Genomic DNA, 27,376 nt, shown 5'->3' on the forward strand with positions numbered 1-27,376 from the left:
CAAAGCACCCGAAAACAAAGGTGCTATTCAAAGGGAAATGTCCCATTAATTTTTCTTCTGAATCAATAAAACCATAAAATCCACCTCAAACTGCATTTTTAAAAAATTGCCAGTGACTTCAACTAATCAGATTTTAAGGTCAAAGAAGGAAAGAAGGATGCCCCTCTTCCTTTACTTCGGCTTTGTTATCCGGTTAAGGAAACGGTGTAAGTTACGTGTTTCTCAACCTTGGAAACTTTAAGATAGGTGGACTTCGAATCCCAGAATACCCCAGCATAGCTGGCTGCTGAATTCTGGGAGTGGAAGTCCACCCATCTTAAAGTTGCCAAAGTCGAGAAAAACTGAGGTAGTGTATCCTGCAGTAAGCGGGGGAGTTGGACTTGATGATCTTTTAGGTCCCTTCCAACAGTGTGATTGGGCAAACCTGCATCTCTGCCTCCTCTGCACACACAGATTCAGAGAATGAAAGGCACCATTTTCCAGCACTTTATTTCATTAATTGACATATGACATTTATAACTAGCGCTGATGATATTATCTCATTTGGGTAACAAGTTGACTGCAAGAAAACAACTAAGCTCAGACAGCACAAAGACACCTCATTTGTAACTCTTGTCTAAACAAGACAGCTTACATAGTGTTTCCTACTCTTACTTTTATCCACAACAATTTTGTGGGGTGGATTTGGCTGAAAGGGAGGGATTACTCCGAAATCAGTCAGTGAGCTTCCGAGCTGCAGGGGGACTAGAACCCATGTCTCCCAGCCTACTCCCTTCTCCTTTAAACCTGATTGGCTCTTGGGCTAAGAGGGAAGGACCAGCACAGTATCAGCCAATGAGCATCTGTGGTTGAGGCGGGACTAAAAATGGGATCTTCTCACTTCTAGTCTATGGTAGCATAAATGTAAAAGTTCCCCTTCCCGACTCTAGGGGGGGCTCATCTCCGTTTCAAAACCGAAGAGCCAGCGCTGTCTGAAGATGTCTCCGTGGTTATGTGGCCAGCATGATTAAATACTGAAGGCGCACGGAACTCTGTTACCTTCCCACCAAAGGCAGTCCCTATTTTTCTACTTGCATTTTTTACGTGCTTTCGAACTGCTACGTTAGCAGAAGCTGGGACAAGTAACGGGAGCTCACTCCGTTACGTGGCACTAGGGATTCGAACCGCCGAACGGCCAACTTTTCTGATCGACAAGCTCAGTGTCTTAGCCACTGAGCTGCCGCGTTCCTATGGTAACATCTTCTCCCCTAGCCCCCAATGGCCATCTTACTCTCTACAGGTAGTCCTCAACATATAACCATAATGGAACCTGTCCGTTATGGTCATAAGTCACGATGGCCAATTTCATGATATTTTTTTTAGCTGTCATTAAACAAACACAGCAGTCATAAAGCAGGTGCAGCCATCGTTAAACAGCACAGTCGTTAAGTGAACCCATGGTTTGCTACCGGCATGGCTTTGCCAAAGTGCCGGTTTTCAACGAAAGTCGGTCATGCAATTGCAGGGCAAACAGCCGTAAATGTGGACGGACGCATTGCCGAGCATCAGAAGTGCAGTCACTTGACTACGGAGGAGGCTCAAATGTCATGACTTCAGATCTGGGTGGCAAGTAGCCCCAAGGGAGTGCCATCATAAATTACGTAACTTGCTTTTATTACTTTTATAAGTACCTCAAGGCAGTGAACAGACATAATACCTGAGAGTTGGTAAACTGACATACAGGTTTAGGGGTGAAATGCTACCGGTTTGGATTGGTTCACCCGAACCAGTAGTAAAGATGCCAGCGGTTCACGCAAACCGATAGTAAAAAAAATGTGCTACCGGATCGGCCAAACTGGTTTTCCAATGATTAGCTGTGCTGTGTAACTTATATTAGCTAGAAAGCAGGACAGCCGTTTTCCGCCCCCCCCCCCCCTTGCTGTTCACTTACCTTCTCAGGCGTACTTGGTAGCAGGCTCCGCCCACCTGCCCGGACGCCATTTTGACGCTCTGCACATGCACGGAAGGTCCTTTGAAGCTACAGAGGTGGCACATGTGAGCGAAGTGAGTGCGTGAGTGAACGCACCTGCATGCTCAGATTGCTACCGAACTTGTAGCAAACGTAAGTGGATTTCACCCCTGTAGGTGCTCCTTGACTTACCATTTTAGTTACCATTTAGTGACCATTCGCAGTCACAACAGCACTGGAAAAAGTGACTTATGACCATTTTTCGCACTTACGACCCTTGCCGCATCCCCATCGTCACGGGATCAAAATTTAGACGCGTGACAACTGGCTCATATTTATGACGGCTGCCGTGTCCTGAGGTCACGTGATCCTTTTTTTTTTGCAAACTTCTGACCAGCAAAGTCAATGGGGAAGCCAGATTCACTTAACAACCGCTTGACTAACCCCTGTGATTCACTTAACAACTGTGACAAAAGTCGTAAAAGGGGACAAAATTCACTTAACAAGTGTCTCACTCAGCAACGGAAATGTTGAGCTCAATTGTGGTCTGTAAGTCAAGAAGTACCTGTAGTAGTACTCACTTGATATCTGGAAATACTGAATTTATCAGAACCGAATCCCCTAATTTCACACAAAGGGAGCCCACCCTGGTTGAAACTACCTATATTCTTAGACGGTACTTTAATAATTCTTAGATCCTAGATTAGGATTTGAATTACAGGTAGATAGTGCTCAATTTACGACCAAAAATGTATGTCGCTAAGTGAGGAATCTGTTAAGTGAGTTTGCCCCCTTTTACAACTTTTACTGCTATGTTTGTTAAACGAATCACTGCAGCTGTTTCAGTTAGTAACACCGTTGTTAAGTGAATCTGGCTTCCCCATCGAGTTTGCTTGTCCAAAGATCACAAAGGGGGAAATCACATGATCCCAAGCGAGTGCAACCATCATCAATACATGCCGGTTGTCAAATATCCAAATTCTGGTCACATGACCAGGGGGATGCTGCAATGGTCATAAGTGTGAAAAACGGTCATGCCCCTTTTTTTCCAGTGCTGTTGTAATGCCGAACAGTCACTAAGCAAACTGTTGTAAATCGAAGATTACCTGCATTCAGCTTCCACCCATCATAGACTGTGAAGAACGTTTGCAAGAACTGGGTATGTCTAGTTTAATGAAAAGAAGGACTAGAGGAGACATGATAGCAGTCTTCCAATATCTCAGGGGTTGCCACGAAGAAGAGGGAGTCAAGCTATTCTCCAAGGCACCTGAGGGTAGAACAAGAAGCAATGGGTGGAAACTAATCAAGGAGAGAAGCAACTTAGAACTGAGGAGAAACTTCCTGACAGTTAGAACAATTAATCAGTGGAACAGAAGTTGCCTCCAGAAGTTGTGAATGCCCCAACACTGGAAGCCTTTAAGAAGATGTTGGATAGCCATTTGTCTGAAATGGTATAGGGTTTTCTGCCTAGGCAGGGGGTTGGACTAGAAGACCTCCAAGGTCCCTTCCAACTCTGCTATTGTATTGAATTGTATTGAATGTAACTGTAGATCGCCCATGTACAACAACAGCAACAACAACAACAATAATAATAGCACCTGTCATAATGATCATGGCAGCAGCGGCAGTGCCAGGAGCCGTTCACCTGCTGCTGCCGCCCTGCCCAGGAGGAGCCGAGGGCAAAGGTGCCACCACGGTGCCACCCGCGGGCGCCCTCCTCGCTCCCTCCTCCTCGGTTGGACCAGGAAGGGTTAAACTGGAGGCGGCAGTCAGGCTCTACCGCATACCTGGGCGAAAGGTTCACCTGCCCGCCGCCGCCGGGGAGGAAAAAGTTCGCTTCGCCGTGCGTAGGGGCTCGGGGGGCTCTCCGTCTTCTGCCGCCCCGCAACTCCCACCCGGACGGTGAGTGCTTCGGGGAGGGGGTGATGATCCCGGACTCCCCCTCCCCTCCCCTCCCGGCTCTTTCGCCCAAAGTTTCCCCCACTCCGGCGAGGGGTGAATAGGGCGCGGCAGCTTCCCAGTCCTGCCCTTCGCTCGCGGAAGCGCCGAAAAGGAGGATCGGGCGGCAATCGGCTCCCTCGGGACCCGATCCTGCAAGGCCAGCCCCCACCGGCTTTTGGAGAGCCCCGATTCTGGCCCAGCGAGTCCCCCGGGGGCGCTGAGATGGGCCGCGCACAGAGCTCTGCGGAACTCCCTTTCCCATTTGCGCGGTTCTTGCTGCGCCTCTGTAAGGATGGGCTTTGCTTTTGAAGAGTGCGCCCCTAAGGCACGCCTGGGCAGAGGAGATCCAGGAATATGGAGCGGGGATCTGGGATCCTGATGGGCGCAGGTTATGGATCTGGATCTGGAAAGCGGCCAGGATCTGGGATCCTGATGGGCGCAGGTTGTGGATCTGGATCTGGAAAGCGGCCAGGATCTGGGATCCTGATGGGCGCAGGTTGTGGGTCTGGAAAGCGGCCAGGATCTGGGATCCTGATGGGCTCCGGTTGTGGATCTGGATCTGGAAAGCGGCCATTATCTGGGATCCTGATGGGCGCAGGTTGTGGATCTGGAAAGCGGCCAGCCCGCTTGCAGGTGCCTTAGGATTGCGTTACACTAGCAAACCTCGAGTGGTGGGAACCGTGTACAAATCGAAACTGCTTGGATGGGCGTTCCCAATGTGGCTCCATTGAATGCCTTATTTGATTTTGGAGAGGGCTGTTGTTGTGCTTTTGTTTCCGGTTTTTTTTCCCTTTGTGTGTTTGAATTTCCAGTTCCTTTTTGTTATGAAACTTGCCTTTAAGGAGCCAGAGTTTGGGGGGGGGGGGGGGGGGGAGAGGCAGGTTTGGGATTGCCTAGCAAATAGAGCGCAAAATATTTGGGAAACTGCTGAAACTAAAATCGAAAGGTCTAATAATATTGGTAACTCTGGGTTTAGTTTGGAAACTCATTTCACTTCATGCGGGCCACGATCAATTCTGTGAGGTAGGCTGACTTCAAGAGGGAGTAGCTACCTAATCAAAGTCAACATCCGAAGTATTTTGGGGTGCAGTCTGATTCTTCCCATTCTTTCAAAGCTTCGTGTTAACCCTCAACTGTAGTTGAATAAGCCATAGTACCTCATTTTCCAACCTTGGCCACTTTAAGGCACAAGGACTTCAACTCCCAGAATGCCCCAGCCAGCTGGCTGGGGCATTCTGGGAGTTGAAGTCCTTGTGCTTTAAAGTGGTCAAGGTTGAAAAACACTGCCATAATGGCTAGGTTCACACATCACCATGACTTAAATCCGATTTAACAGACCATAACAGCTGGCCGCACACGTTACAGGAAGAGAAAAAGAAGTAAGGGATGAAATTGTTGAATAAAACCCACTTGGTACTTCATTGGCACGGCTGTCATTCACCCCTGTCTCTACAAGGTGCAGTGGAATTATAATTTTTAAGATCTGAGTGGGAAGTTAAATAAAACCAGACTTTAATGTTGACTTCAAGATTTTGTCCTTCAGGTCAATGTCTGGTGTCCTTTGGAGGAAAAACTAACGTCCTCTGTGGGATTAAGATAAGGAAATATATCTCCATCTTTTGTTGGAGGAAAAACAGACTGATTTGGAGCTGCAAATTACAGGGAAAACAAAATGGAATTTTCTGGTCTTTTATTATGTATATTGTAATCGTATATGCAATAGCAAATTTCATCACTTCTGAAGAACTGCTATTTATTATTCTATCACTTATACCCTGCCCTTGCTTTAGGAGCAAAAGGAAATTTCAGAATAGAATAGAATAACCGAGTTGGAAGGGTCCTTGGAGGTCTTCTAGTCTAACCCCCTGCTTAGGCAGGAAATTCTACACCACTTCAGACAAAGGGTTATCCAATCTCTTCTTTAAAAAATTGCAGGGGGCTTATTAATTCATTCCCTCTGAGGTAAATTCGGTCAAGAGAGAGGGGCTGCCCCAGGTCCCCCAAACAGCTTCCATGGTTGAGGGCAGAACAGTGGTGGGTTTCAATTTTTTTTAGAACCTCTTCTGTAGGTGTGGCCTGCTTTGTGGGAGTGGCTTGCTGGCCATATGACTGGGTGGGAGTGGCTTGTCAGCCATGTGACTGGGTGGGAGTCGCTTGGCAATCATGTGACTGGGTGGGCGTGGCCAACTTGCAAAATGTGGTGAAACTCACTTAACAACGTTCTTGCTTAGCAACCAAAATGTTGGCTCAGAAACTCTGGCATTTGAAGCACGCAATTCTTAAAGCTGTCAAGTTACAAGACCCTTGCACCCCTAACCCTTTAGAAAAAAAAACCCCAGGGGTGTTCAAACTTGATAGCTTTAAGACTTGTGGACTTCAACTCCCAGAATTCCTCCTCCAGTCATGTTGGCTCAGGAACTCTGGCATTGAAGCACGCAAATCTTAAAGCTGCCAACTTACAAGACCCTTGCACCCCTAACCCTTTAGAAAAAAAAACCCCAGGGGTGTTCAAACTTCATAGCTTTAAGACTTGTGGACTTCAACTCCCAGGATTCCTCCTCCAGTCATGTTGGTTCAGGAACTCTGGCATTGAAGTCTGCAAGTCTTAAAGCTGTCAAGTTACAAGACCCTTGCACCCCTAACCCTTTAGAAAAAAAAAACCCAGGGGTGTTCAAACTTGACAGCTTTAAGACTTTAAGGTTTAGATAGGACTCTTAGAGGTAGGCGGGGCGATTGGTGAGCCAGCCAATCAGTAAGCGGTGGGTGGGGCAAGTGTGGTGCGGATGGGCGGAGGGAGGGAGCTGGAACCGGTTCTAAATGGCACAGTAGTTTTGTGGAACCTCTTCTATAGAAGAGGTTAGAACTGGCAGGAACCCACCCCTGGGGCAGAACCATAATACAGATAGTCCTCGACTTACAACATTTCACTTAGTGGCCATTCAAAGTTACAAAGGCATTAAAAAATGTGACAGGACCATGTTTCACAGTTACAATCTTCATAGCATCCCCATGATCAAAATTAAGATGTTTGGCAACTGGTCATACTTATGACCATTGCAGTGACCCTGGATCATAGGATCATCTTCACTTAGCAACCAGGTTCCTCACTTAACAACGGCAGTGATTCACTTAACAACTGTGGTAAGAAAGATCGCAAAATGAGGTAAAACTCAACAAATGCCTCCGTAACAACAGAAATTTGGGGCTCAATTGTAGTTGTAAATCGAGGACCACCTGTATGTGTCTCCCCATTTCTAACCCAGCCCTTTCCCCACTTCAGCTGATTGGCTCTTTGGGCTGAGAGGGAGGGAGTTGCCCAAAGTTAGCCAATGAGCTTCTGGAACTGAGATGTGGGAGAGTAACTACTAGAACCTGAGTTTTCCTGTTGCCAGTCCAGTCCCTTCTCCGTTACACCTGATTGGTTCTTGGTTTGAGAGGGCGGGACTGACTCAAAGTCAGCCAATAAGCGTCCATGCTAGAACTTGAGGTTCTCCACTCCTAACCCAGGATTTTTATCACTACACTTGATTGACACTTTGGGCTGTGAGGGGAAATCAGCTCATGAGCTTCTATGTTTAAAGTAGACTTCCAACCGCTTCCTTACTACATCTGATTGGTTCTTAAACTGAGAGGGAGAGACTGTCCCAAAGTCAGCCAATGAACTTCTGGGGCTGAGTAGGGGGGACCTGAACCCAGTGAACCCAACACTTAGTCCAGCACCTACACCTAAACCATTAAGCCATTTGTCAGATAGGGTCTCCTTCTTGAGCAAGGGGTTGGACTAGATGACCTGCAAGGTCCCTTCCAACTCCCTTATTCTATTCTAAGCCAGCTTGGTTCTGAAGCTAAGAGAGGAGGGTTGTCTCAAGATCCTCCATTGGGCTTCCATGGCTATGGGGGAACAGGTTAACAGAGTTGGAAGTGACCTTGTAGGTCATCTAGTCCTACCCTTCCCCCTGCCCAAGCAGGAGACCTACCTACACCATTTCTGACAGATGGCAGGCCTGTCTCTTCTTGAAAACGTCCAGTGAAAAAGCTTTGAACCGAACCCAACTCTCCACAAAGTCAATACAATACAATAGCAGAGTTGGAAGTGACCTTGGAGATCTTCTAGATCAAGTCCAACCCCCTGCCTAGGCAGAAAACCCTATACCGTTCCAGACAAATGGCTATCCAACATCTTCTTAAAGACTTCCAGTGTTGGGCATTCACAACTTCTGGAGGCAACTTCTGTTCCACTGATTAATTGTTCTAACTGTCAGGAAGTTTCTCCTCAGTTCTAAGTTGCTTCTCTCCTTGATTAGTTTCCACCCATTGCTTCTTGTTCTACCCGCAGGTGCCTTGGAGAATAGCTTGACTCCCTCTTCTTTGTGGCAACCCCTGAGATATTAGAAGACTGCTATCATGTCTCCCCTAGTCCTTCTTTCTCTTAAGCTAGACATACCCAGTTCCTGCAACCGTTCTTCATATGTTTCAGCCTCCAGTCCCCTAATCCTCTTTGTTGCTCTTCTCTGCACTCTTTCTAGAGTCTCCACATCTTTTCTACATGGTGGTGACCAAAACTGAATGCATGTTGCTGGTACAACAAAGTCCATGTTGTTGGTACTACAAAGCCCATATTGTGTGTCCTTCACTACTCCAGCGCCTTCACAATGGCTCCCTTTGTTTTTTGCTGCAAAGCATTTACCCAGGCACCCTTTGGATGTTGTTCTTTGGGGAGGAGATATCGGAGAGGAAGGACTCCAGATCTCAAGCTGATTAGAGAAGGGGAACTAAAATTGTTTGCCATGTTTGACCTCTGTTGAATTTATCTAGGACTGACAGTCAGTTATTTGCAGGGTGTGACTTTTGGAGAAAAGAGTTGACCTTGTGGCTAATTTTGAAGATTTCTCAATGTCCACCCTTGACTGATCTTTATCAGTTGCCATCTTTGTGCAGCTGATGATGTTTGCTTAATTCTGCACACAGGATTTGTGAAGTAAAAGGCAACACCAGCGATGTCCACAGGAGGGGAGGGGGGGTCAAACAAGTCAAGATAGGGTTTCCTGCCTAGGCAGGGGGTTGGACTAGAAGACCTCCAAGATCCCTTCCAACTCTACTATTGTATTGTATTGTATTGTATAAGATGGCGGCTGCAATACCCTGATTGACTTCTGAATCACCCTGGATGCCCTGGCAACCGAGTCAGGCATCAAATCAAATCAATATATAGGATTACAGGTAGTCCTCGACTTAGAATAGAATAGAATAACAGAAGGGACCTTGGAGGTCTTCTAGTCCAACCCCCTGCCTAGTCAGGAAACCTTATGCCACTTCAGACAAATGGTTATCCAACATCTTCTTAAAAACTTCCACTTAACAACAGTTCATTTAGTGACCGTTCAAAGTTACAACGGCACTGAAAAAAGTGGCTTGTAACTGTTTTTCACCTGAACGTTGTAGCATCCCCTTGGTCATGTGATCAAAATTCAGACACTTGGGAACTGACTCACATGTATGACCGTTATGGATCCTGTGATCGCTTTTTGCAACCTTCTTATAGGCAAAGTCAGTGGGAAAATCCGATACACTTAACTACCGTGTTAACAACTGTGGCAAGAAGGGTCATAAAATGGGACAACATTCACTTACATTTTTCACTTAGCAACAAAAATGTTGGGCTCAATTGTGGTCGTAAATCAAGGACCACCTGTATTATGCTTGGTCACACAGTCTGATAAATTCAATGTTTTCAAATGTCAAGAATGATTTTTAGATATCGTTCCGAGAGCTCAAATTACGATTGGTATGCCAAAGAATTTCTATTATAATTATTATGGCTTGTAGCACACTCAGCCAGATGTTCAGACTGGATTTAGCATTTTTTTAATCCATCTATCGAGTCCTTCCCAAGGAGCTGGGATAGGCAGATATTGATGTTTTATAGGTATTAGCAATATCGTATAAAGATGTAAACTGTTCTGAGTAAAGCCACCGAGTGGAACAGGGATGTCACAGTATCCTTCCCCAGGAGTGGGGAGGGAACAGGGATGTCGCAGTATTCTTCCCCCAGGAGTGGGGGGGGAAACGGGGATGTCGCAGTATCCTTCCCCCAGGAGTGGGGGGGGAACAAGGATGTCGCAGTATCCTTCCCCCAGGAGTGGGAGGGGGGGAACGGGGATGTCGCAGTATCCTTCCCCCAGGAGTGGGGAGGGAACGGGGATGTCGCAGTATCCTTCCCCCAGGAGTGGGGGAGGGAACAGGGATGTCGCAGTATCCTTCCCCCAGGAGTGGGGGAGGGAACGGGGATGTTACAGTATCCTTCCCCCAGGAGTGGGGAGGGAACGGGGATGTCGCAGTATCCTTCCCCCAGGAGTGGGGAGGGAACGGGGATGTCGCAGTATCCTTCCCCCAGGAGTGGGGAGGGAACGGGGATGTTACAGTATCCTTCCCCCACATGTCGCAGTATCCTTCCCCCAGGAGTGGGGAGGGAACGGGGATGTCGCAGTATCCTTCCCCCAGCAGTGGGGAGGGAACGGGGATGTTACAGTATCCTTCCCCCACATGTCGCAGTATCCTTCCCCCAGGAGTGGGGAGGGAACGGGGATGTCGCAGTATCCTTCCCCCAGCAGTGGGGAGGGAACGGGGATGTTACAGTATCCTACCCCCACATGTCGCAGTATCCTTCCCCCAGGAGTGGGGAGGGAACGGGGATGTCGCAGTATCCTTCCCCCAGGAGTGGGGAGGGAACGGGGATGTCGCAGTATCCTTCCCCCAGGAGTAGGGAGGGAACGGGGATGTTACAGTATCCTTCCCCCACATGTCGCAGTATCCTTCCCCCAGGAGTGGGGAGGGAACGGGGATGTCGCAGTATCCTTTCCCCAGGAGTGGGGAGGGAACGGATATGTTACAGTATCCTTCCCCCACATGTCGCAGTATCCTTCCCCTGCCACGCCCACCAAACCAAGCCACGCCCATCAAGCCATGCCCACAGAACCGGTAGTAAAAAAAAATTGAATCCCACTACCAGATATTTTGGAATTGCACCTCAGGCGCCTATCGCTCTTTGGAATACCTTTCCTTTCTTTTGCCACAGTTTTTGCACTTCTATTGGCAGATTTTTCTATTTGGGGATTTTCTCCAGTTCTTTATCTTTTATTCTGCTGTATCTCCCTATTTCAACAGCCGCTGTCCAGATACCTTTGTCTTTCTTATTGACGGTTGCTGAATCATAATTGAAACCTTTAAAGAATGCAGCCTGAGTCATGCCATTGTCAACTGCCATTGGATACTGACTGACTAGGAGGAAGTGGAGTATTTCTCAACTGGAGGAACTTTAAACTGTGTGCACTTCAAGCTCCAGAATTCCCCCAGACTGGGCTCCTCAGATGGAGAAACACTGGGCAGGAATATCCAGAAAGGGGTGTCTCTGGCTACTTGGCATCCAATGGTAGCATATTCAAAATTGTTCTGTCTGCAGACTTGGGGTGAGGGACAATGGCAGCAGAGGTGGCATTCAGCAGGTTCTGACCCGTTCTGGAGAACCGGTAGCGGAAATTTTGAGTAGTTTGGAGAATTGGCAAATACCGCCTCTGACTGGCCCCGCCACCATCTATTCTCTGCCTCCCGAGTCCCAGCTGATCCGGAGGAAATGGGGACTTTGCAGTATCCTTCCGCTGTTACGCCCACCAAGCCACGCCCACCAAGCCACACCCACAGAACTGGTAGTAAAGATTTTTGAATCCCACCACTGAATGGCAGGTACACACACACACTCACAATTCTGCTGCTAAGTGAGCAGTGGTGTATTACCCGTGCTTAGTCTGCTTAATAACAAGAAGCAATGGGTGGAAACTAATCAAGGAGAGAAGCAACTGAGAACTGAGGAGAAATTTCCTGGCAGTTACAACAATTAATCAGTGGAACAGCTAGCACCTGACGGCAGGACATGAAACAATGGGTGGAAACTAATCAAGGAGAAAATCAACCTAGAACTAAGGAGAAATTTCCCGTGAGAACAATCAGTCAGTGGAACAACTTGCCTCCAGAAATTGTGAATGCTCCAACACTGAAAGTTTTGATGAAGAGATTGGACAACCATTTGTCTGAAATGGTATATTATAGGGTTTCTGCCTGGATTGGATTAGAAGACCTCAAAGTTCCTTCCAACCCTGTTATTCTGCTTTTTTGTTTATTCTGGTCACATGATTGCCAATTGCTATCTTTTGGGGGGGGGTGTTCACCAGCAAAGTCAATTAGGGAAGCCGGATTCATTTAGTGATTATGTAATTTGCTTAATGACCACAGCAAAAAAGGTATTAAAATCAGACTCACTTAATGAATGCATCGCAAACATCCCAATTCTGATCATAAGGGGAGGACTACTTAAGATGTTAGATGCTGATGAGCAAGACGCCCTCTGCTGTTCACTCCCATATACGGCATCTCAGAACTGGAAAAACCAGCAAAGTTGTATAACTCTTGTCCCATAAGGCTAAAACTGTATACACAGGTAGTTCCCAGTTCATTTAATGACCGTTCCAAATTACAATGGCACTGAAAAAAGTGACTTACAACAGTTTTTCACAGTTATGGCCTTTGCATCATCCCCATGATCATGGGATCAAAATTCAGATGCTTGGCAACTGGTTCCTATTTATGACGGTTGCTATGTCCCAAGGTCATATGATCTCCTTTTGTGATCTTCTCACAAGCAAAGTCAAGGGGGAGGCCAGGTTCATTCCACAATCGGGCTGCTAACTTATCAACCACAGTGATTCCCTTAACAACTGTGCCAAGAAAAGTCATAAAACGGGGCAAAATTCACTTACCAAATGTCTCACTTAAGGGCAGAAATTTTGGACTGCATTTTTGGTCGTAAATTGAGACCTGCCTGTATAAATAAATTTATATTCTGCCCAGCGTTGAGATGGACAGCATATGAATTTAATAATAAAACAATCAGATAAATGAGTAAAACACCAATATTATTTACTTACTTACTTGCTTACTTATTGTTATTTGTTTATTTATATCCTACCTTTATTATTTTTACAAATAACACAAGGTGGCGCACATATCCAGGACACTTTCTTCCTTCTGTTGGTTGCTATCTTGGGAACATCCCATAATTTAAGGCTGTGATGGTGAACCTATGGCACAGGTGGCATGAGGAGCCCTCTTTGCGGGAATGCGAGCCGTTGCGCGCGCCTCCTGCCGGCCAGCAGATTTTCTAGTCTCTGCCGCACATTTGCCCCACGCTCCATTTTTGGTGCCAGGAGACGTCAGGGAGGGCCTCTGGAGCCTGTGGGAGGCCGTTTTCACTCTCTCAGAGGCCCAAGGAAAGCCTCCGGAGTCTGGGGAGGGAGAAAACACCCACCCCACCCCGCCGTGGTACAGGAGGCTGGGTAGGCCTCACAGGGGGTGGATGGGTGTTCACACCAGTGGTGGGTTTCAACATTTTTTAGAACATTTTCTGTAGGTGTGGCCTGCTTTGTGGGAGTGGCTTGCCAGCCATGTGACTGAGTGGGAGTGGCTTGACAGTCATGTCACTGGGTGAGCGTGGCCAACTTGTAAAATGTGGTGAAACTCACTTAATAACGCTCTTGCTTAGCAACCAAAATGTTGGCTCAGGAACTCTGGCATTGAAGACTTATGGACTTCAACTCCCAGAATTCCTCCTCCAGTCATGTTGGCTCAGAAACTCTGGCATTTGAAGCACGCAAGTCTTAAAGTTGTCAAGTTACAAGACCCTCGCACCCCTAAGCCTTTAGAAAAAAAAAAACCCAGGGGTGTTCAAACTTGACAGCTTTAAGACTTGTGGACTTCAACTCCCAGAATTCCTCCTCCAGTCACGTTGGCTCAGGAACTCTGGCATTGACTGTGCAAGTCTTAAAGCTGTCAAGTTACAAGACCCTCGCACCCCTAACCCTTTAGAAAAAAAACCCCAGGGGTGTTCAAACCTGACAGCTTTAAAACTTTAAGGTTTAGATAGGACTCTTAGACACAGGTGGGGCGATTGTTGAGCCAGCCAATCAGTGAGTGGTGGACAGGGCAAGCGTGGTGCGGACGGGCGGGGGGAGCTGGAATCGGTTCTAAACGGCACAGTAGATTTGTGGAACCTCTTCTATAGAAGAGGTTAGAACTGGCAGGAACCCACCCCTGGTTCACACGGGCGTTTGCAGGGGGGCGGGCGCATTGCAGTGTGGGTGTGGGCAGGAGAAAAAGCCATCACTGATTTAAGTGTTTGTTTCTGAGCAGAGCTTCCTCGGTTGTCCTTGTCAATTGTCTGTTCTATTTGTGCATCTAAAGAAGGTGAAAAATATGGACTGTTTTTGTTGACTGATTACATCAGATCAGTGTTTCTCAACCAAGGCTGGCTGGGGAATGCTGGGAATTGGGAATCCATATCTCTTCACTGCATCAGATTAAAGATTCCATACCTTCACTAAAGCTCAGTTAAAAGTTATTTTCTCTATTGCTTTCTAAGGTGCACAGAAGTTTGAAAACAAACTTTTTTTAAAAGAGAAGGGGTATGTTCAGCCGTTGTAAAAGCCTCCTGTACAGATCGGGGGATGCCTAATTACAATTGAGGCAGAGAACAATCCCCCCCCCCCCCCCCAGCTTTTGAGATGCTGATCCCAACCTCATTTCCAAAGGAAAATCTTTTTAAGAAATTCTCTAGGTTTGACCTCTGCATGAAAACAGATCCACCTATCTCAAGGCTGGCTCGGCCTTGCTATTTTAGCATTTTTGCAGTATTTGAGATTTTGTTACAATCTGGGATTTACCTTTGACCTCTGCTGAGCAATCCCCCCCCCCTTTTTTTTTGTCTGCTAACCACAGTCCAAGCCTTCCACAACAAATATTGACGCTGGGAGCAGAAGGGGAAACTAGAGCAGTTTACTAAATTGGGAGAGATATGCAGAGACAAAGTCAGCAATTTGTTCAGGCTGAACGTTGGTTTTTGAAACCCCACTGCATGTTTCGAGTTCACCTCCTGAGGCCTAGTGCAGAGGGAGACATTGGCCAAATAAAGGAAGGAAACTTTTGAACCCCTAAGTCCATAAAACACTAGCCAGTGATCAACAGGTCTGGTTTAAAAAAAAAGATGCAAAGGAATTATCAACAAAGGCTCACAAGAACTGACTTTTTATCTAGGTTTTAGAGCCAGCTTGGTTTAGGGGTGAAGGCAACAGCAAGAAAGCAAGATGTGGAGACTCTAGAAAGAGTGGAGAGAAGAGCAACAACGAGGATTATGAAAGTGGAGGCTAAAACATGAAGAACAGTTGCAGGAAATGGGTATGTCTAATTTAATGCAAAGAAGGACTAGGGGAGACATGATAGCATTGTTCCAATATTTCAGGGGTTGCCACAAAGAAGAGGGAGTCAAACTATTCTCCAAGGCACCTGAGGGTAGAACAAGAAGCAATGGGTGGAAACTCATCAAGGAGAGAAGCAACTTAGAACTGAGGAGAAACTTCCTGACAGTTAGAACAAATCAGTGGAACAGAAGTTGACTCCAGAAGTTGTGAATGCCCCAACACTGGAAGTCTTTAAGAAGATGTTGGATAGCCATTTGTCTGAAACGGTATCAGGGTTTCCTGCCTAGGCAGGGGGTTGGACTAGAAGACCTCCAAGGTCCCTCCCAACTCTGCTATTGTATTGTATTGTATTTTGTTGATCTAGGGCAGGGGTGTGAAACTCGATTTCATTGAGGGCTGAATCAGGGTTGTGTTCGGCCTTGGGGGTGGGGCGGGGCATGGTCAGGGTAGGTGTAGCCAGTTCGACGTCACTCATGTCGCGGCGCCTGTGGCGGCCCAAGCACTCTGCCAGTGAAAATGGGTTTCTGAGCTCCATTTTTGGTTGGGACAGCCTCCTGCAACCCTCTGCCAGGAAAAATGGAGCTCGGGAGGGCCAAGTGTGGCCCTCCCCATCTCCATTTTTGCTGGCAGAAGCATCGCGGGCCGGTCTTTTGCTGTTTCTGGGGTGGCCCCCACAGGCCAGATCGAAGCACCGGTGGGGCGGATCTGAGCCCCTGGCGTTGAATTTGAACCCCCCCCCCCCATCTAAGAGTGTTAATACCACTTTGTAATGCCTTGGTAAGGCCACACTTGGAATACGGCATTCAGTTTTGGTCGCCACGATGTAGAAAAGATGTGGAGACTCTAGAAAGAGTGCAGAGAAGAGCAACAAAGAAGATGAGGGGACTCGAGGCTAAAACATATGAAGAACAGTTGCAGGAACTGGGAATGTTTAGCTTAAGAGAAAGAAGGACTAAGGGAGACATGATACCGTGTTTCCCCGAAAATACAACCTGTCCCGAAACTAAACCCATGCCACATTTTTCGCATGGGCAAAAATATAAGCCCACCCCCCAAAATAACCCCCCCCCTCCGGCCAGGCAGAGCACCGCTCACTGACCTAGCGTTATTCCGAAAGCGCCAAGTCGCAGGAGTCGGGGGGGGAGCGCTCACGTTGCTTGCTGCCTTCGGGATACCGCTAGGTTGGGGAGTGGCGTTCTGCCTGGCCGAAGGGGAGAGTTGCCGGGCGGCTGCTCCCTTGTGAACTGGCTCCCGAAGAGCCGGGCACAGCCTCAGGGGCAAAGCAGCCATGAGGTAACCATGCTCACGAGCAGCCGCCCGGCAAATCCCCTCTCCAGCCGGGAAGAGCGCCATTCACTGACCTAGGGGGTAATCCCTAAGGTGCCAAGCCATGTGGCGCTCTGCCCCCCCTCCAGCTCCCGCGGCTTTGCACATTCGGGATACCCCCTAGGTCAGTGCATGGAGCTCTGCCCGGCTGGAGAAGTGGGTTGCGCGAGCGCCTGTTCCGCCTGCAGCTTCACCAAGCACTTGCGCAGCTCTCCCAGGCCACCGCCGCTGGCTGCTGCTGCCCGCCACCGCCCGCCACCGCTCCGTTCCGCTCCGCGTATAACTTCCAAATCCAAAACTCGGGGCCGAGTGTTCCAGCATCGGCTGCTCTAGGAGTGCTCTCTATGGTGGGCCGGCTGCTGGAAGACTCTCTGTCTATTATCCAAAGCAGCTGAGGGCAAGACAAGAAGTACTGGTTGGAAATTAATCAAGAAGAGGATAAAGTAGAAATTTCTTGACAGAAAAAATTAATCAGTGGAACGGCTTTCCTTCAGAATAGCAATATCACTTAGAGTTATATACCGCTTTACAGTACTTTATAGTCCCCTCTAAGCGGTTTACAGAGTCAGCCTCTTGCCCCCAGCAATCTGGGTCCTCATTTTACCCACCTCGGAAGGATGGAAGGCTGAGTCAACCTTGAGCCTGGTGAGATTTGAACTACCAAATTGAAGGCAGCCGGCAGTCAGCGGAAGTAGCCTGCAATACTGCACTCTAACCACTGCGCCACCTCGGCTCATAGAAGTTGGGGGTGCTCCATCACTGGAGGTTTTTTAAGTAGATATTGGACAGCTATTTTTTCTGAAATGGTACAGGTCTTCTCCTTGAGCATGGGGTTGGACTAGAAGACCTCGAAGGTCTTCTTGTTATTCGGTTAAACGGGAGAAAGAGCTGCAATGTAAATTGTGAATTCTACTCCTACCTCAGGCATGAAAGCCGGCTGGGTGACTTTGAGCCAGTCGTCCTCCCTCAGCCCATGACCTCAGGCTCAGCTGACAGGCTGATGAGTCAATTCCTGTCACAACCAATGGATTAACACTGAGTGGATCTGAAGAAGAAGAAGAAGAAAAAGTACCTTGCGCTCTGCTAAGTAAATAAATCAGTACGGCATCCAAAAACGAACCGTGGGAATGTTGGTGCTTTAAGCTAATTCATTGCTGGAAACACACCAGCATTAAGTAATGAAGCAGGACAGCATTGCTAAAGCTGGCATTAGGGATATATTACTGGAATATTTTAGGCTAAAAAAATCTCCAGAATGTACCCAAGCCCCTATCCATGCTCCTTGCAACTACCCAAGTTCACGGCATAAGAAAACACCACTATTGTTAATCAAGGCTGGAAACTTTTAAAAGTTTGTGTGGTTAAAGATACGGTCGAGTGGTTCAGACACTAGGCTAATATTCTAATTCCACGTTAGGCACGAAAGTCAGATGGGTGGCTTTGGACCAGTCCTTCTCTTTCAGTCCTCGATGACAATGTCAAGCTCCAACAACAAGCCGATTCCTGTTGCAGTAATCAGATGAGCATCTGGCATAGAGCGAGGAAGGGGAGGGTTGACTAGATGACCTCTAAATTCTCTTCCCTGTGATTTTAGGATTCTTTCAATCCCTGGGGAATCATGTGAGCTTATTCATTTAGCTTTCCTGGCAAGAATATTCTAGAACAGAGGTCTGCGATGAACGGTTGCAGGAACTGGGCACAGCTAGTCTAGTGAAGAGAAGGACCACAGGAGACATGATAGCAGTCTTCCAATATTGGAGCAGCTGCCACAGAGAGGAGGGGGTCAAGCCATTAGTGAAATTCAATTTTTTTTTACTACCGGTTCTGTGGGCGTGGCTTGGTGGGCGTGGCAGGGAAAGGATACTGCAAAATCCCCATTCCACCCCACTCTGGGGCTAGCCAGAGGTGGTATTTACCAGTTCTCCAAACTACTCAAAACTTTCGCTACCGGTTCTCCAGAACCCGTCAGAACCTGCTGAATTTCACCCCTGGGTCAAGCTATTTGCCAAGACACCTGAAAGCCAGACAAGGAATAATGGCTGGAAACTGAACAAGGAGAGATTCAACCTGGAAATAAGGAGGAATTTTCTGACAGTGAGAACAATCAACCCATGGAACAGAAGTTGCCTTCAGAGGTTGTGGGAGCTTCGTCACTGGAAGCTTTCAAGAAGAGACTGGACTGCCATCTGTCAGAAATGTAGGGTGTGCTTGGGCAAGGGGTTGGACTAAATGACCTACAAGGTCGGTCCCAACTCTGTTAATCTGTAATCAATGGATCAAGAATCAATTGATCTGAAAAAACAAACAAACAAACCAACCCCGGGAATCTGCTCTGGAAGGAAAAAAAGACACCAGGAAGGCAAGCAAAAAGGAGGTGGGAATCAAAAGTCCTTATTCCCTTGCAGATCACTCTGGCTTCTGTGCCAGCTGCAGCCAAATCCGTGGCTCAAAACGGCTGTCCCGAGGTTTTCCTAAGATCCACAGAAGCCTCCGGACTTAACATAGCTTTGGCAGAGAACTGGCGTATTCTGGCTGGCCCCACCTGGAATCCATGCGTGAGTGCGGTGAGGCTTCACCTGACCCAGGTGCCTGGGCGGAGCTTGGGAACTCAAGGAAAGGGGCGGAGGGGAATGCAGGGGGCGGCCCTGCTTTCTCTGCCAGCCTGTTTTTCTGGGGAAAAGCTCATCTGGAGCAGGTAGAACAAAGTCTTCCCAGGATTGGGATGGGTTCCAGAACTCCGTGAGCCCCCCCCCCCTTAAAACTTCTTGGAACCAGCCTGTTTTGAGGAAGATGGTGACCAGGTGGGGGGACAACAGCAACATGGCTGTGCGGTTTGAGGCAAGTTCAAATGCAAAAATAATAATAATGTGTGTTTGTGTATGTTTGTCCTAACTAACTAACTAGCTGGCCGTGCTGCAAACAATAAAAAAATGGGGAGGGGGGAAAATCCCTGGTGGGAAAAGTTTGCACTCCCCCAATTAAATCTTGGATGATTTGATCCCGCCGGACAGGTGGGCCGATTTGGGCCCAGCATTTTCAAGGCAAAAAAACAGGTGTGCAATTGGAGCTGGTCTGGGCACAAAGGTGATTGTATATATATATAGATTGTTCCGGCTGGGCAGTTCCAAAGCACGTTTGAGGTTTCAAAGATTGCAACATTAGTTTAATGAAGTTGAAAAATGTTTCCGCCGTTTTCCTTGTAATCACCCCTGGCTGGGTGGCTGAGAAACAATGAAGGGAGCGAAGTGTGTTTGGGACACTGGAAGAATGCAGGACTTGTTCACAGTCAACGTCTCGGCATGCGTGCGGGGTGTGATTGTTTTGTGTTTTGGGGTGGAATGTGGTTTCTACGACGGGTGGCTGAAGTCCAAGTATCACATTCCCAAGAAATAGGCTACTAACCGAGGACTCATATCCTGTTCTATGCTGAACCCAGGACCTTTTTGGAAATGGAAAAAGGCAGCTGCTTTCTCTTCTCCAGATCTCGGTGTCCCAAATAGTGAACGGACAAGATCAGGCAGTCATTCAACCCATGTATCCCTGTTGAATGGGGAGAATGCCCTGTGGGGAGGGAGTGGGGTGGGGAGGGGGAGGGGAGAGACTTTCCTGCTTGTAAAAGGGTTGAATTGTGGACATTGGGAAGGCGATGGTGGCAGTCATATTCATTATATTTATTTTATTTTGTCAAGCATGCATACGATAACAGATATAAGTATAAACAATGATGATGATGAATACAGGAAATGAATACGAATAAGTGGGGACAGTGGGACAGGGATGTTAGCCACCGTGGTGCGCTTATGCATGCCCCTTACAGACCTCTTAGGAATGGGGTGAGGTTTATTAACTGCTTTCTTTTTTAGAATATGTCACAAGGTCTAATGTTACAGGAGGCTTATTGAAATTATCGATGAATGCCAGTAGGTGGTTGTGTTTTTTAAATACAAATGATTTCAGATAAAAGCACGTTTAAATAATTTTAGTTCAATGAGAGTGGTGGCACATCGATAGTAAAATACATGAAGATTTCAGATGTAAAATGTACTATTCAATATGAAGGAAGTATATGTATGATTGTGGTAGAAGCGCGCGAAAACTATTTGTAACCAATCGACACGCTTTCTATAAGATGTAAGGAAGGATGATTCTTTTTTCGTGTTTTTGTTTAATTAAAACAATAAAAAAACTTTTCAAAAGAAAAAAAGGAATAGGGTGAGGCCTTGGAAAAAAAGAAAATACCCCATCAGAGTTAGACATAATTAGGAAAATGTTGGCCTGCTCGGAAGCAGATAGGTTCACCCTCGAACTAAAAAAATAAAGGGGAATCGGAATATTATGAAGTTTGGAACAGATTTTATTATTGGTATAAGACAAGGTGACAAGACTGGAACAAACTGTAAATAATGTGATTGGATAGAAGGATAGATAATGTATTAAGTCGGCTAATAGCTACTGGATGAGATTATCGGTATATAATGTGATTGTACGGTCACTACGACTTTGCGTTGCTGCACTGTGTTAAATGTAAAAACAATAAAAATATGGTTTTTTTTAAAAAAAGGAATGGGGTGAGGTCAACAGTAGACAGTTTAAGGTTACATTTTGGGGGGGTTTGGGGATGAAACCACAGAGTCAGGTAGAGTATTCCAGGCGTTGACCACTCTGTTGCTGAAGTCATATTTTCTGCAATCGAGTTTGGAGCGGTTTACATTGAGTTTGTATCTATTGTGTGTTCTTCTATTGTTGAAGCTGAAGTAGTCAGATCAGGGTGATTGAGATAAACTAAAGACTTTCCAGATAGCTATAACGTCACCAGCCCAGGAAAGTAGGTTTGTCACCGGCTGCGACAGCTCCCATTATATTCTGAGGGAACTGTTTGCCTTTCCAGAGAGTTATGGGTTATGGGGGCAAAGCACAAAGCCTGCCATTTTTTTTACACGTGGCCTTCAATGAGCAAGGCTCCTCCCTGAGCTTGTGAGATATTTTCGTGGGGATACTGGATTGTGGGTCCGTGACACACGAGGTCGCGGGTTCGAATCCCCCCCTCCCCAGATGAAAAAGAAACAAGAAACCAGGAATGGACAAGAAATGTTTAGTCTGCTGGAGTTTTTGGAGAGCCTTTGCTGGTTCATGCAAGCCATTATAAAATTGATGAGTTCTCAGAGGTCATCTAGTCTGACCCCCTGCTTCATGTAAGGAATCTTCTTAATGTTTCAGACAGAGGAGTTTCAATTGGAAACTCTCCATGGAGGAGGAGTCCTCTGTTTTAGGCAAAATTGTCTGAATGACAATGAGACAATTGTCTGAATTGTCTAATTGCTGAATGTAGTCCTGCCTTAGGCCTGAAAGCCGGCTGGATGACTTTGGGCCCATCACCAGGAGACTGTGAGTTCTAGTCCTGCCTTAAGTATGAAAGCCAGCTGTGTGATTTTGGGCCAATCACCAGGAGACAGGGAGTTCTAGTACCGCCTTAAGCATGAAAGCTGACTGGGTGACTTTGGGCCAATCCCTCTCTTAGTCCAACCCACCTCTCAGGCTTGTTGTTGGGACAATAGCAGGAAGACGGAGTATTAAATATGTTCGACACCTAGAATTATTTATAAAAAATTGTTGCTGTTGTTGTTAGTTATGAAATCATGTCCGACCCATCGTGACCCCATGGACAACGTTCCTCCAGGCCTTCCTGTCCTCTACCATCCTCTGGAGTCCATTTAAGCTCAGGCCGACTGCTTCGGTGACTCCATCCATCCCCCTCATTCTCTGTCGTCCCCTTGTTCTTCTTTTGCCCTCCATCTTTCCCAGCATGAGGCTCTTCTCCAGGGAGTCCTTCCTTCTCATTAGGTGGCCAAAGTCTTTTGAGTTTCCTCTTCAGGATCTGGGCTTCTAAAGAGCACTCAAGGTTGATCACCTCTAGGACTGACCGGTTGGATCGCCTTGCAGTCCAAGGGACTCGCAGGAGTCTTCTCCAGCACCAGAGTTCAAAGGCCTCCATTTTCAATTTATAAACATAGAACATGAATAAATAAATAATCCAGAAATTTGTGCCAAGACTCAGCCTGAATTTCCTTTCTTTAATTTCCTGTATTTCCAGCTTTCCCATTGGAACTGTAAGACCAAAGTATTGGTCAACAAAGCCCTAATAATTTTTGTATTCTATTCCTTGAATGAATTATTTTAAAATACAGATAGTCCTCAACTTATAATAGTTTGTTTAGTGACCCTTCAAAGTTACAACAGCAGTGAAAAAAGTGACTGATGACTGTTTTCACACAGCCGTCACATGATCAAAATTCAGGAGCTTGGCAACTGGTTCATATTTACGACGGTTGCAACATGCTGGGGTCATGTGGTCAATTTTTTGCAACCTTCTGACAAGCCAAGTCGGTGGGGAAGCCAGATGACCTTTGTTAGATACCAGAATCAGTTACAATGGTTTTCACCAAGGTCCTCTGTTCCAGCGGGAACAGAGATTCAACCTGATTGGTCGAAGGGTCTGACAGCTCCCTATAAAAGGGCTGCTGTCAGACCGAACCTTCGCTGGATTGTACATAGCTGTTTCAGAGTTAATAAAGTGCTGTTGCTGCCTAAGCCCGAGTGTGCCTTTCCTTTCCCCGATCTAACAACCTTAACAACCGGGTTACTAACTTAACAGCTGCAATGATTCACTTAACAACTATGGTTAGAAAAATAGTAAAACAGGGCAAAAACCAAATGTTTTACTTGGCAACATGACAGACTTGAACGTTGGGCGCTATCTAACAAAATGAAATTCAATGGTGGAAAGAGTAAGGTTCTACATTTAGGCAAGAAAAACGAAATGCACAGGTACAGTATAGGTGGTACCGTGCTCAATAGTAGTAACTGTGAGGGGGATCTTGGAGTTCTAGTGGACAACCATTTAAATATGAGCCAGCCGTGTGCAGCAGCTGCCAAAAAAGCCAACACAGTTCTAGGCTGCATCAACAGAGGGATAGAATCAAGATCATGTGAAGGGTTAATACCACTTTATAAGGCCTTGGTAAGGCCACACTTGGAATACGGCATTCAGTTCTGGTCGCCACGATGTAGAAAAGATGTGGAGACTCTAGAAAGAGTGCAGAGAAGAGCAACAAAGATGATTAGGGGACTGGAGGCTATTACTGACAGTTAGAACAATTAATCAGTGGAACAACTTGCCTCCAGAAGTTGAAAATGCTCCAACACTGGAAGTTTTAAAGAAGATATTGGATAGCCATTTGTCTGAAATGGGCTAGGGTTTCCTGCCTAAGCAGGGTGTTGGACTAGAAGACCTCCAACGTCCCCTCCAACTCTGACATTGTTATATTATATTATATTGTATTGTATTGTATTGCATTGCATTGCATTGCATTGCATTGCATTATATCATATCATATCATATATCATATCATATCATATTATATCATATATTATTTTATTATATTTACATATATTTTGGGGTCAATTGTGGTTGTAAGTCAAGGACTACCTGTGCTACCATTTTTTTCAAGAAAGAAGCAACTTTGGTCTTGGATAACACTGTGTGCGAAGGGAACCTTTCTCCTTTATTGCTATTTTACTTCTTGTTTTAACCTTGGAACCATTAAGCATCATTATCAATTAAAGCTACATGCTGGCTCCGTATGAGAGAGGGTGGATGGGATCAGAAGATGAGCACAGTTCGAATGGAGGAAGAAACTTGTGCTATCCTGATGATTCTGTACTACTCTAACCACTGAAATTGCCCCTGATCTGAAAAGTCTAGTGCAGGAAGTCCTTGACTTACAACAGTTCGTTTAATGACCGTGTCAACGTTACAACAGCCCTGAAAAATTGTAAATTCATATTTACAAAATTCAGATGCTTGAAGGTAGGAATTGGATATGTATTTGTATGGTTAGTAATTATATAAAAGAAAGGACTGATGGACAGGTAATCTGACTGACTACCAGTGACGTGCAGTCAGGGGAGGCAGGGGAGGCAGAGCCTCACCGCTCTCATCATGAAAATAAAACAAAAAATACTCCAGGAAGCCGCGAAAGTGGCTGGGAGAGGTGCGCGGCTTGGTTTAGCCTCCCTGGACATCGCAGCAGCAGCCCCAAGTGCGCCAATCTCGTCATTTTTTGCATCGGGCGAGCCCGGGATCCTTGCATGGGGAATGGGACCACATGTGCAGGAGGCTCCTCAATGCCAGCCTCAGATCAGCGCAGCCGCGATCATGTTGGCTCAGGAAGGGGGGGAATGGGACCACGTGTGCAGGGGAAGGGGACAGTGGCTCCCGCTGATCTGAGGCTGGAGCTGAGGAGCCTCCTGCACACGTGATCCCATTCCCCTTGCAAGGATCTGGGCTCGCCCGATGCAAAAAATGCATCAGTGCTAGAAGGGGGGGGGGACGAGAAAGGAGAAGCTTCTCTTCTCAGAAATGTCTTCTCAGTGGAGCTGTGGCAGCCTGCCTGTCCCTTTCTGACATTTCTGAGAAGAGAAACTTCTCCGGTCGGGCTGCGCCTGTGTGATCGGAGCAACCACGCGGTTTGATGACGTCACCAGCCTCACCAGCCATAAACCTCACCGCACGTCACTGCTGACTACACATACCTATGTAATGGATATAAAATGTAATTGTTGTAAGATCCACTCACTATATTGAAATGTTTATGCCAGAAAGGTCAAATGTTTTTAATGTTTATCTCATAAAAAACTTTTTTTTAAAAAAATTCAGATGCTTGGCAACTCGCGTGTGTTTATGACGGTTGCACTCTCCCGGGGTCATATGATCCCCTTTTGCGACCTTCGGACAAGCCAAGCCAATGAAGAAGCCAGGTTCACTTAACAACCGTGTTACTAACTTAACAGCTGCAGCGATTCACTTAACAGCTGTGGCAAGAAATGTCGTCCAAAAGGGACAAAACTTGCTTATAAAACCCCTGTCTTGCTGAGCCATGGGAAACTTTGGGCTCATGACAGCTTGTGACCATAATGGAGCCCAGAATCGTGAGTGCAAGTAACATGTGTCGTTAAACAGGTCACCGCGTGGCTGCACCCAGTTCTGTGATCTGTGGCAGTCATTAAGCAAACACCACGGTCATTAAGCAAACCCATTGTCTGCAATGGGTGTTTTGTGCAGGAAACTGGAAGTAAAGGCTGATTTTAAATGTCATAAATCACAGTCATGTGACCATAGAATCCTGCAAAATGACTGCCAAGCACCCAAAACGTGACCATGGGGGAGGGGGGTAGAGGATGGGAATTTTGATTCTGGATCATAACTAGCCCTGGGGAGGTCTGTTGTATCTTCGAATGGTCACTAAGCGATCGGTGGAGGACTATTTGTATGCAGTCGGAAGACCTAAAAGACAGATTAGGGCAGCGATGGCGAACCTTTTATGGCTCGCGTGCCATAAGTGGAGGGAGCGCAGAGGGGTCGTGTGCAGGCGTGCCGTGCCCATAATGCAATACACGACACCCCCCCAGTGCGTATGCGCACACTACAGGTGCGACCCCCCCCCCATTTTTGCATGCTTTTTTCACCCTCCCCAGGCTCCAGAGGCTTTATAGGAGCCTGGGGAGGGCAAAAACAGCCTTCCTCCCCCCCCGGAAGCCGTCCAGAGGCTTCAGGGACCTTCCGGTTTGCTCGGAAGGTTGTTTTGAGCACTCTGAAGGCTTGAGGGACCTTCAGGACGCTTCCCTGAAGCCTCCGGAGCAGTCAAAACGAACCTCCGAGCAAACCGGAAGTCCGTTCCTGAACTTCCGGTTTGCCCGTAGGGCTGATTTTTTGCGCTCCGGAGGCTTCAGGGAAGCTCATAAAGCCTCCGGAGTGCCTCAGGGGAGGTCGGGGGGGCGCTCATTTCACCCTCCCCAGGCTCCTATAAAGCCTCTGGAGCCTGGGGAGGGCGATAAATGGCTTTTAAAAAGAGTGAACTCAGCTGGCCAGCGCGCACATGCGCGCTGGCCAGCTGACAGGGCAGCACCTCACGTGCCCTGACAAATGGCTCCACGTGCCACCTGTGGCATGCGTGCCATAGGTTCGCCATCACTGGACTAGGGACTGATCAATCTGGAGAAAACCTATCTCTGTGGTCATGATGAGGCAATAATGACTTGACACATAAAGAGACAAGCTTACAACATTCTCATTGCTTTAATACTCATTTCGTCTATTGCCAAATTCTAAGTTACTCAGCCTTTGGTATAATTTTGAAATACTCCCTTAATAAATTGATTTGGAGTCGTTGCTGATGTTAAATGTAGTTAATTGTTTGTTTGTTTGTTTGTTCAAACATACTGTATTTATTTTATCTAGTTTGGCACCAGTTCGGTTTTTAGGCATTCGTTGTTTAGGAATATAAAGTATGTACATTCTTGGGTAAAATTGAAGGCCAACTAATCTAGCATCTTGTTTCCTATAAATTGAGTCTGTAGCAGTATTCATTTTATGTTCCATTCTAAATAATCTTTTTTTAAGAAGATAAAACTAATGTTTAAATTAAGAAATAATCTAATTTTTAAGAAGAGACCGGACAGCCAATTCTTTGAAATGGCATAGATTTCCTCCCTGAGCAGGAGGCTGGACTAGAAGACCTCTAAGGTACCTTCCGGCTCTATTCTATTCTAAATTCTAAAATCTCAGGTAGACTGCTTTTGCAGCTGCAGATTCTATTTCCCCAGCTTTACCTTCATCTCTGTTGGGTTTATGAGGACCAGTGGCCTCTTGTTGTTGGTTTTCTCTTGAGATAGACTGCTTCTGAACCTAGAAGTTCTTTTCGGTATGCACAATACAGAGAGCCCTCGCCTTGCGATCATTTTTAGAGACCATTTGAAGTTACAACTGCACCAAAAGAGTGACAGGTCCTGGTAAAGCGTG

The 27,376-nt window shown here is 46.7% G+C and overlaps 1 protein-coding gene across 2 annotated transcripts in view; it reads left to right on the top strand.

Annotated features, from left to right (window-relative positions):
* Window positions 1-3,735: 3,735 nt before the first annotated feature.
* The window catches only part of TJP3 (tight junction protein 3), a 72,478-nt gene continuing 48,837 nt past the window's right edge, over window positions 3,736-27,376 (top strand). Inside the window, exon 1 of one of the 2 annotated variants that reach the window (XM_081958459.1) lies at window positions 3,736-3,850. Coding sequence is in view for 1 of the 2 variants with exons in the window: in XM_081958458.1 (XP_081814584.1) it covers window positions 19,309-19,356 (48 nt within the window). In the remaining variant the exon portion in view is untranslated. Of the gene's footprint in view, window positions 3,851-19,120; window positions 19,357-27,376 lie in introns of those variants that run through there. The other variant, XM_081958458.1, reaches the window with a different exon arrangement.

Source organism: Natrix helvetica, assembly GCF_964273705.1.
Source record: "Natrix helvetica genome assembly, chromosome: 1".
Classification (NCBI taxonomy): domain Eukaryota; kingdom Metazoa; phylum Chordata; class Lepidosauria; order Squamata; family Natricidae; genus Natrix; species Natrix helvetica.